General features: G+C 43.7%; 1 protein-coding gene across 1 annotated transcript; it reads left to right on the top strand.

The window, feature by feature from the left end:
* Positions 1-592: 592 nt before the first annotated feature.
* LOC109873044 (WSC domain-containing protein 1) lies at positions 593-9,241 on the top strand. Its single transcript, XM_020464546.2, has 9 exons — positions 593-864; positions 2,919-3,642; positions 3,901-4,015; positions 5,068-5,261; positions 5,621-5,742; positions 6,489-6,675; positions 6,883-7,047; positions 7,332-7,532; positions 7,789-9,241. Exons 2-9 carry the CDS (start codon positions 3,234-3,236, stop codon positions 8,142-8,144), a joined length of 1,749 nt encoding a protein of 582 aa, XP_020320135.1. The 5' UTR covers positions 593-864; positions 2,919-3,233; the 3' UTR covers positions 8,145-9,241.
* The last annotated feature ends 1,712 nt before the right edge of the window (positions 9,242-10,953 follow it).

Below are 10,953 nucleotides of genomic sequence, written 5' to 3'. Positions count from 1 at the left end.
TAGGTTCATGTTAATCCTAATAGATTACAAAACATAATGGACAACACAACCGCTAACTAGGCTTACTTCTAGTGTTTATTTGAATCATTCCTAACAAACACTTTTTTAAATTATTAGCTATATTGTTACATTTTACCATACAATTGCTGAGTAAGTATCTGGTCATTTAATGTATGTAAATAATTAAGGGCTACAATCAGTAAAATAGTTTTGGCCTGAAAGAAAGAAAATCAAACACTGGAAGTAAAGGTCAGAATTGGCGCTGTCCGTGGTGCTGATATCTTGTTTAAAATCCTACAGGCTTAGACTGTCACCTCTCCTCATTTGATGCAGGCTACGTTCTCTGCACGGATGACGGAGAGGCTTCTAATGAATGAACACAAGGGCTGAATGGACAATTGTCAATGTCAGAATGGACAGCATGTGGGCAGCACAGTAACCCTTAAATTGTTAGAACTTCATACATGTGTTGACGCAGGCAACATGCACGCAGCTTTTTACAGTAACTGTTAGCCAAGGGATCATAGCATACCATAGTGGTTCACGGCCACTGGGGGACGCGTCTCCCATAAACAAGGACAGCGGACTCGTGACGCGTCGGGGATCGCCAATGCAAATGTGTATGCTCCCTCACTGCCATCTAGTTTTGCTCCCTCACTGCCATAGAGAGGGAAAGAGAGTGGAGAAAGACGAGGAGCGGGGAGACGATTCTTAAACGTAACAATACAAACGTGGCTTCACTGGTTTTGGATATAAAATAGGAGCGAATATTTTAGATTTCAGAATACGTGGGAGAGAGATTCGACCCTGAATCTGATAGCGTTCTGTATGATAACACGCAGTCTCGAACCGTCGACATCCAAGGTAGGCTAAACGGTATTCAGATGTGTATTTTATAACACTGATTATGCATTATTGAGTAAATGTGCGCTTTGCAACTTGTTTTGATCCTCCATTGGGTGATGTGTTATTATGCCTTATACATTACACAGTTAGATTAACGCTGACAAAAATCATAGTTTATTATTTGACAGCGGGCATTATTTTCGAAAATGTTGCTAATCTATAGACTACTTCTAGAAATCATTAGAAATGTTGATCAGTTAGAGAAGTTGGCGGTTCATGAAACACTAGAAACAAATGATGTGCTATGTGGTGGGAGCATAGTGTATGTGCAAACTGTTGCTTCTCTTGGTTGGTAGCCTAACATTATGAACAAGATCCCCAAGAAGAGGTAGCCTGATAAGGTCGAAACAGTAGAAAAGTTATACTATTGGAATTAGTGGCAAAAAAAGTCCTAAAAGGAAGCGTCATGGCCATAATTCTGTAATATTACATTATGGTCTGGCTGCTGTCTTTGTGCAGACGGTTTAGTGATGATTGCATCCCACTGGGCAAAACTGGTTGAATCGACATTGTTTCCACGTTGTTAAAGTAAAAAAAAGCATGTGACTCTTTGAATCAACGTGGAAAACTGATTAGATTGTTTCATCCAACTTAAATCCAATTACATGATGAACTTTTTTGTTGATTTCACATTGAATTCACGTTAGTGAATACAGCCTAATGTAAATCAAAACTAGACTGTAAACTGATATCTGTGCCCAGTGGGACTGTTAGTGGCTTTCATCTCTTGCCTGTCATACACTACCTGGCATTTCTCCACTACCCTACTACTCCAAAATTAGAGAGAGAACTTGTCCAATTGAGGAGCACTAATTTCCATGTCTGGATCTGAGTTGCCGCTTGAACGTAATTGGTTTGTTATGGTACAGATCATCAAAAGATGGTTCACAAAGCCCAATCACAAACACAAGTCAGTGTGGAGCTTTACAAACATACCAACACACTGATTAAAGTCAGGGAAACAACAACATAATACAGATGGTGCTGTGATGCTGTCATGCTGCCAGTGTAATTGAGGCAGAATGGTGGAGATTTCCGAAGCAAAGACAAGCGAAACAGAGAAACTAAGGATGTGCTGTAGCTAACTGGAAGATAGCCTCTTCCCACACACCCATTAACACCAGATATAGTATCACACCAGGTTCAGAGGAAAGACAAACAACGAAGAAACAACGAAGGGAAATGACTTAATGCTCATTGCTCTAGAACAGAAGCACAATCCTATATGTCAACATGAGCTGAAATAACTTAATGCTCGGTGCTCTAGAACAGTAACACAATCCTACAGTGTATGTCAACATCAACTGAAATGACTTTATGCTCAGTGCTCTAGAACAGAAACACAATCCTACAGTGTATGTCAACATCAACTGAAATGACTTTATGCTCAGTGCTCTAGAACAGAAACACAATCCTACAGTGTATGTCAACATCAACTGAAATGACTTTATGCTCAGTGCTCTAGAACAGAAACACAATCCTACAGTGTATGTCAACATGAGCTGAAATAACTTAATGCTCAGTGCTGTAGGACAGAAACACAATCCTACAGTGTATGTCAACATGAGCTGAAATAACTTAATGCTCAGTGCTCTAGAACAGAAACACAATCCTACAGTGTATGTCAACATCAACTGAAATTACTTTATGCTCAGTGCTCTAGAACAGAAACACAATCCTAAAGTGTATGTCAACATCAACTGAAATTACTTTATGCTCAGTGCTCTAGAACAGAAACACAATCCTACAGTGTATGTCAACATCAACTGAAATTACTTTATGCTCAGTGCTCTAGAACAGAAACACAATCCTACAGTGTATGTCAACATCAACTGAAATTACTTTATGCTCAGTGCTCTAGAACAGAAACAAAAATATGTCAACATGAACTATGGATCTAATCCCCCAAGCTATATACGTTTCCCTCCTATATTCTACAGAGGTCATATACACAGAAAAATATGTTCTGCCAATTTACATCTGACTTGCTTGCTTCTATTTTGTTGCCCTAGGTTTTTCCAAGAAACTACTTGCTTCCAGGGCTTGCTAGCTGTTCTGTTCCCTTGGAGATTACTGTAAAGTCTGGCGCTGCTGTGACACATCTGAGGGATCTGATTACACAGTGGTCCTTTTGGTTACCAGTCCAAAGGCATGGCTATAAACCACAAAGAGTCATTAACCATCTAAGGCTGCAGCCAGGTAGCCTACCTACTGTGTGACTGGACTGATGGGGCCTTGGGAAGGTTATAATGAGGTTTTAACCCTCACCCTTCTCTCTGGAATGGTGGCTCACTAAGGGTCAAAGAGCCACCAGCTGAACAGTGGGGATGGCCACGGCCCTCTACAGGCTGCGTTGCTTCCTGCGGCGAGCTCAGATGCTCCTCCTCTTCCTGGGGATCGCCTACCTGATGGCGGGGAGCATCCTGCTGCTGCAGCGCTCCAGCCTGACCCTAAAGACCGCTCAGCCACCAGGCGACGCCAGTCTCCCTTCTCTCATGGCACTGCCAGCACCTCCCACAGCCGTGAGGGCCTCCCCCGGCCTGGGCCTGAGGGCGCGCTCCAGATGGGCAGCCACCCAGGGTGTGTTGGGTGGTGGAGGGGGCATCAAGACGGGGAGACACTGGCCCACGTCCCGACACCTGGGGGTCCAACACCTGCACCACCGCTGGTTCCACGGTCTCATGCCAGACACGCAGGAGCAGAGAGGTCCTCTACAACGCAATAAAAGGCACAAAGGTACCACCTACCTAATGCAACATAATTGACTTTGAATGCCAACATGTCTGTCGTTTAACTGCTGACTACATACCAGATCTGGGTTGAAATTGTATTTGTTCCAGGCTTAATGACAGGGCTGACAGGCTCAAATCTGCTGAAAATCTGTGTTACCTCTGCTCAATAGTGTGTTGTACTAAACAATTCATATTGTATATTGTTGTACGAATGGATTTGTAATATGGCTTTTCATTTACTGTTTTATTTTTACATGGCAAGGGACCTACATGGGCTGCTTCATGCATGATGCCAATGAACGAGCCCTGGGGGGAACCATGCTGTATGATCTGCGCAAAATGACCAGCTCTTTGTGTCAAGACACCTGCTCAGAAAGGTAATGAGTCTAGAGGAACCATGGTGAGCTGCTGCTATTTGGTTAATTATTCTGTCTCAGTCACTGGGATGAATAGGTCCTGTGTTTCAATGGGGAGCCAGGTGGCAGGATGGTGGTGGTGTGTAGTGGAGGGCCAGATCTGTGTTAGAGATGCAGAATGAGATATAGTGGGTATTAGGGGGTGTTAGTAATCATTCAAATTCATTACAAAACTGAATAAATCAATTTATGACAAAACATTTAACAGGGCCTTATTTCACAGGAGGTCTAGAAGCAGGAAATGATTGCCACGAAAACAAATATCCAATGCAAATATAATCAGACCATGTGGACTGCTGGGAGGATATTCAGCCAGAATCATAAGCCTGTTTATGGTGGGGCTCAAAGCAAATGCTAAAAGGTCATTTTGGATATCTCCAAAATCTCCAAAGAGAGAGGATAAAGAGACTTAAAGTAGGATGACTCATATAGCCCTTGGGATAAAGGACCCCCATCATCCACCCAGAACTATTACTGTGATCTTGTCAACAGTGAAAACTGTTACCAGCCAGCACCACAGAGAAATTAACGCTGGGCTTCACTGCTGCCTGCCCTGATTGATTCAATTAAAATGTCTAGTATTTATTGACACGCTGGCCTGGGGTTATGCAATCTGGTGTCCTATGGAACAAGGTATCCCAAGGCTAATGATAGCCTGTGATTAAAGATAGCCTTGTTCTAATGATAGCATGTGATTAAAGATAGCCCTGGGCTACTGATAGCCTGTGATTAAAGATAGCCCTGGGGTAATGATAGCCCTGGGAAAATGATAGCCTGTGATTAAAGAGCCTTGTTCTAAGGATAGCATGGGATTAAAGATAGCCCTGTTCTAATGACAGCCTGTGACTAAAGATAGCCCTGGGCTAATGATGACCTGTGATTAAAGATAGCCCTGGGCTAATGATAGCCTGTGATTAAAGATAGCCCTGGGCTAATGATAGCCTGTGATTAAAGATAGCCCTGGGCTAAGGCACTGAGGTGAGCCAGTGGTTTATGTCTCCCTCTCTCTGCAGTGGTTACCGGTTCGCAGGTCTGGAGTACGGAGCAGAGTGTCACTGTGGTAACCGCATCAGCAGCCCGCAGGCCCAGGAGGAGGATTGTAGCCTGGGCTGCAGAGGGGAGAGGGGGGAGAGGGGAGCACCCTGTGGGGGCGTGGGGCGCCTCTCCATCTACAAGGTGGAGGAACAGCTCCCAGGACAGAGGAAATGTGAGTACACGGAACCTGGTATAGAGCACTGGCTGACTGAGCGGCTGTAATGTGCTTGACTAATCTCTGAACCCAGAAGCACTTGACATGTGTCCTGGCCAAAAGTGTCACGAGAGACCAGTGCTATACTAATGCATACACTATATGAGCCATAGCCACTATGCAGTTTAGTCATTTCCCATCTAGGGTAAGTGGATAATAGGTCGATTTCTATGGGCAACATTTGATTTAAGCTTGGCAGTGTAAGACTAATATGTTTGCATTGATCAACATTGCAGCTCACAAAGAGAAAATACATGGAATATATTTAGTTATGTTTATACGCTGTGGCCTGATGTCTGCATACCTCTGTTCTACAGTCAGAAACGTCCGCTACAGTGGCTGCTTCAAGTTGCCCAAAAACATCACCATAGTCTTCCCTGTCTACTCCCTCCAGTCAAACTCCACGTCACAGTCCTGCATCGAGACCTGCACAGATAAGGTTTGATTCTGTTCCCAGCAAGAAACCCTGAAAACCACTGAAACATTTATTTAATCTTCACCACCAGCCCAGACCAAAGTCTTCCTCACACAGACCCAGGGGTGAGGTATCATGGATCATGCGCTGTCTCTGCTCTCCTCAGATGGTAGATTAGAATGGCATGGCTCTGTGTGATGAAGCTACTGGAACACCATTTGACTGTTTAAGGTTAAATGTCCCTCTAATGAGAAATAGATGGGGCTGTAATCAGGCCTTCACACAGTCTGGGTGCATCAGTAGGGTACTCTGCTCTACTTTACTCTGCTCTACACACAATTGGCTGGGAGATAATATTGAATTTGATTTAGCCTATTCACTGTGTGTGTGTGTACACTTTTGTGCTTTGTGTGTTTTCACATTTGTGTAACTCCCAGTGTCAATAAACAAAGAGCACCGTCAGAGTCAGCCTCCATAGAAATTGTAACTCCATATAGTGTGGGGTGGTGGGGGCTATACTATGTTGAATAGAAAAACTAGGACAACTTGTGCAAAAAATATCTGAACTTGGGGGAAAAAAAGGAATCAAAGGAAATAGGACAGGGGTGGTTCAGACATCTTATATAACCCACCCATCACGTTACCCAAGGGTGAAATCACATCCAATCCACCAGAGGGGGAATGAGTGCCCAGTCATATTCCTTGAACTGTAAATTACTGCTTGAAGTTATGCCTCTGATGTTTTTAATGGTCCTGGTTCGGTATTGCAGGAGCTCCCACTGGCTGTGTTGAGGAACCCACACTGTTACTGTGCCTGGGCCTCATCTCTGTTTAGACTGAACCAACGTCTGCCACCAGACCAGCCATGTCTGGAGACCAACGGCACAGCACACACAGTTGCCTCCACATCCCGGGCGGGCCCATACTACTACCAGGTCTACCAGACACCTGTGCTTGGTGAGAGTCTTGAATAACCTTCAGTTTCACTTATACTACAATCCAAGATTTAAACCATAAACATAACATACTGCCAAATATTCAGGCTTTATACTTTACTGTAATTTAAACTCTTAGCAACAGCATGCTTCAATACAGTAGCTCAAAGATCGATCAATGGCCTGTGTCTATGGCGATGTTCAACCCTGATGTTTCTGCCTCATTCAGACTCCAGGTGCAAAGAGAGGATGTTTCTACCTGAGAGGTCCACCTCCCTGGTGGCTCTCTCCAGCTTCCCCGGAGCTGGCAACACCTGGGTACGCCACCTGATCGAGCTCGTGACGGGCTACTACACTGGCAGCTTCTACTTTGATGGCACACTTTACAACAGAGGTGAGGCAGAACGTGAACACAGCTCAGGTGTTGTGATGGATAATAATAACATACAGTATACCAGGAATGATTGATGTTTCTCTCCTGGAATATATCATTGTATCATTTTCAAGTACACGGTACCATTTTCTAAACCGTGGGCTCTCATAGAATTTCTCTAATGTATTTACTTGTACAGTACTTACAAATATCTATGACAGTAACTTGATCTGGACCTTTAGTGCTTTGTGACACATGGCCTTGCGGAGGTTTGATCTTCTTGTGTATCTGGGGTTTTCTACCAGGTTTCAAAGGGGAGAAGGACTACTGGAAGAGTGGGCGTAGCATCTGTGTGAAGACCCATGAGAGTGGGCAGAGGGAGATCGAGATGTTTGACTCTGCCATATTACTGATCCGGAACCCCTACCGTTCCCTCATGGCAGAGTTCAACAGGAAGTGTGCCGGACACCTTGGCTATGCCACAGACAAACAGTGGAGGAGCAAAGGTAACACAACAATCACAGCTCAGTGGTTTGGGAAATGGACTGGGGGTTATGTGCCAACTAAGGCATGCAAAACACATAAACCAACAAAAAGAGATTTTGGTCAACTATTGGTCTGTTTCAAACAGATGTTCATAAATGGTGACAAATAGTCAGCTGCCATATCGCTGCATAAAAGGAATGGCGGATGTCAGCCATGTCTGTGCACAGTACACACTGATCAGATACCTCGGTTTCTTCTCTCCTCTGTTTACCTCAGAGTGGCCAGAGTTTGTTGACAGCTATGCCCCCTGGTGGGCGTCCCACGCTCTGAGCTGGCTACAGTTTGGCCGTCGCCTGTTGGTGGTGCACTACGAGGACCTGCAGAGGGCGCTCTTTCCCCAGCTCCGCCTCCTCACCTCCTTCCTCAACGCCACCATAACGGAGGAGAGGCTGATGTGTGCCCAGAGCAACCAGGACGGTCACTTCAAACGCTCTGGTAGGGCCCAGCGGCCCTCCTTCGACCCCTTCACAGCAGAGTTGAGGAGCACCATTGACTCCTACATCCACACAGTGGACCAGGCCCTGAGGGACAGGAACTACAGCGGCCTGCCGCACGACTACATACCCAGGTGATCCTCCTCAGCTGATCCAAACTGGAGTCCAAAAGGACACGTCAACAAATAAAGGGGAGGGGGAAGGTGTAATCTCTGCCACCACTCCAAAGGTCCAGTCTAGTCATTAGCATGGTTGGGTGAAAGGTTTTTACATGTGTTGGAGAATTCTGTCAGCTACAGAACATTTTCAGAAGAGTGACTCAGAGGGAAAGTGACTGTATGAACACACCAATGGGTAATTGTTTGACACACTTGACATGTCCAACCCACCGTGAGTGGCTGCCGAGAGTGTAGTAACATGGAGTTAAACGTCAGTGTAAACTGTCAGTGTCACTGGGATGAAAACATGGCTGAACATTACAGCTCCTGCTGAAAGGTCTCAGGGCAAGAGCCAGACTCTCTCTATTGGAAGAAAAGGGAAACATCCCCCTTTTCACTGCAGGCGTTGGGAGTATGGAGCAAGTGCCTGTCTGCAAAAACAATTCAATCAAGCATTGTAGGCTCTGAGGCTTTTAGCTTTACATGGAATCTTTAGGTTATTTCTATTTGTTTGGGATTTTTGTCATGTTTAATATCAGTTTTACTGGTAGAGGGCAGTTAAACACAAAATGTGCCATTCAACAATGTTATTCGGATCGTTGTAATGGACTTATGCCAATTAAATCTCCATATGTTTAGCTCTATTGTCTGCTTTTTCATTACTGCTGGTGTTCGGTCATATACAGGCAATTCTACAAATGTATTCCTGGTGGTTTGTATGTTTGTAAGTGCGTTCCATCTCTCTGAGAGACCTAAAGTGACATGACATTGTGAACAGGCCTTTTGCATCACGTTCTGTACCATATCTTGTTCAAATTGTGGCTGTGAATCTTGGTCAAATAGGTTTCTAATGTTTATCAGGGAGAGTGTAGGCTACCTCGTGAGAATAGAATACTTACACTTGAATGCAGTTTCCCAAATTATAATTTTAATTGCATGCCTTATTGTTCAGTCTGTGACGGCAAAACAACAAGTCAACACATTGGAAAGATAATGTCCAGATTGTCTGTTTATCTTAAAAAATGCCGAACAAAAAATGTGTCATATTAATAAATCTAAAAGCTGGATCCATGCACAGACAAACGACAGCAGTGGCATAGTGGTGGAACAAAACAAACACAGATTCATTAGAAAATAAATAAGGTGTGACTCTCTCTGGATGTCTGCCATTGAATTTCACACAAAGACAACATAACAAATTAAAATCATTGGACCCTATAGTTTAAATGAGAGGATTAACTATTTACATAGTGATGTGGGCCCTAAGCCACTGAGAAGAGCCACTCCCTATCAAAACCCTCAATAATACCATTAACCCATCTGTCAAAAGGCTGAGTCTGTAACTCATTGTCATTATTCATCGTCTCTTACCCTGGCACAAGGGTGACGACTATAGTGTAACTAGCTCATTGAAATATAGTCAATGCATTGCTCTCAATGTTTTTTCAAATGTATTTTTCAAAGGTGTAGTTTATTTGTTTCATCCAAAATAAATAAAAACTATTGGACTATAAAATCAAGTCAACAGTTAAGTACTGCCGACTAGAAAGTCAACGGTTTTGGATTAATGATACTCTAAAACTTTCAGAAAAGCATTTGAAGGAAAGTTGCTCAGGGTAAGTCTAATAAATGATGCATCTTTTGAAAAGAGCAAAGTATGAGAACCATTTCTCAGGGGGATGTTCATTAGAGGTGCAGAGTGAAGAACTGTAGTGAATGATATCCAAACGGTCTTTTCCTGATAAAACTCTGACGGCTCTTAATTGCTGCGTCCAGAGTGACAAGTGTGAAGTCGGCCCATCATGTTGATTGCCTTAGCTACTAGAACAGGTCTGTCATCTCACTGTTCTCTCTCTCTCTCTCTCTCTCTCTCAATATGTTCTCTCAGCAACACTTTATAGTGTGAATACTAGGGTTCAAACGAAAGCTGAAATAGTGAAGCAGAGGCATATGGGACCCCTGTGTGGTAGCCTGCCAAATAGTTTTTTTTGTACTGACAGGGTGTCTGTGTTGAATTGACGCACCAAACAGGCGACTCCATCTGCCAAATAACATGTGACAGTAAAACCCACAGAAACAGTCAGCATGGTGACAATGCTTCCCAATCCCTTTCTCCACAGCCAGAGAGAGCATTTCCTTCTGTTTCCCACATTGAGGATAAAGAAGTTTACTTTTCATGGCAAATTGATGTTGTTTTATTCTGCTTCCTGACCTCTCTCCACAGCTTTTCACAATACATCGTTTTCCATTAAAGTGTTCAGTCTCACTCAGTATTCATTCTGATATCTTTACTTATACAGCTAGCTGGAGTTGCCAGTGAATATGGTGTACTAGTTGTATCAGTATGCACACTCCATTCATCATTAGTAACTCAGTGGGTCTACAGTACAGCATTTACATTCACTTCCACAATGCCCATTATTTCAGCACCAAGGTAGAAAAATCAGAAAACTGAGCTTGGGGGAACCTAAGTGTCAGCCCACTCAGCCAACAAAAAACTTTAGCAGCCAGTTGGTATCAATTCTAACTCAGCCGTATGCGTTCACACACAGTAACTCAGACACGGCTAATTCTCATCATGTATTCATACAGCCCTCTTTTGGCTCAACAGGCCCTTTTTCAAATCATAAACATTCTCCTGGGTGAAATGCAGAGCAGCAAAGTTACAATAGGTTGGTTATAACTGTCCTGAGGCAAATGAGACACAGACTGTTGTGTTGTCTATGGATTGCCAATATTCCAGTGGAATCCCACCTTTGTCCTTTATCATCTATCTCCTCTCCCTCTTC

This window comes from Oncorhynchus kisutch, linkage group LG28 (genome assembly GCF_002021735.2).
Source record: "Oncorhynchus kisutch isolate 150728-3 linkage group LG28, Okis_V2, whole genome shotgun sequence".
In the NCBI taxonomy this organism is placed as follows: Eukaryota; Metazoa; Chordata; class Actinopteri; order Salmoniformes; family Salmonidae; genus Oncorhynchus; species Oncorhynchus kisutch.
This window is presented reverse-complemented; position numbering and strand designations above follow the sequence as displayed.

Excerpts from the sequence above, each read along its gene's own strand:
- LOC109873044 (XM_020464546.2), top strand. The coding sequence starts at position 3,234 with ATGGCCACGGCCCTCTACAGGCTGCGTTGCTTCCTGCGGCGAGCTCAG. Across the intron at positions 4,016-5,067 it reads CAAGACACCTGCTCAGAAAG|TGGTTACCGGTTCGCAGGTC; the intron begins GTAATGAGTCTA and ends CTCTCTCTGCAG. Across the intron at positions 6,676-6,882 it reads CTACCAGACACCTGTGCTTG|ACTCCAGGTGCAAAGAGAGG; the intron begins GTGAGAGTCTTG and ends TGCCTCATTCAG.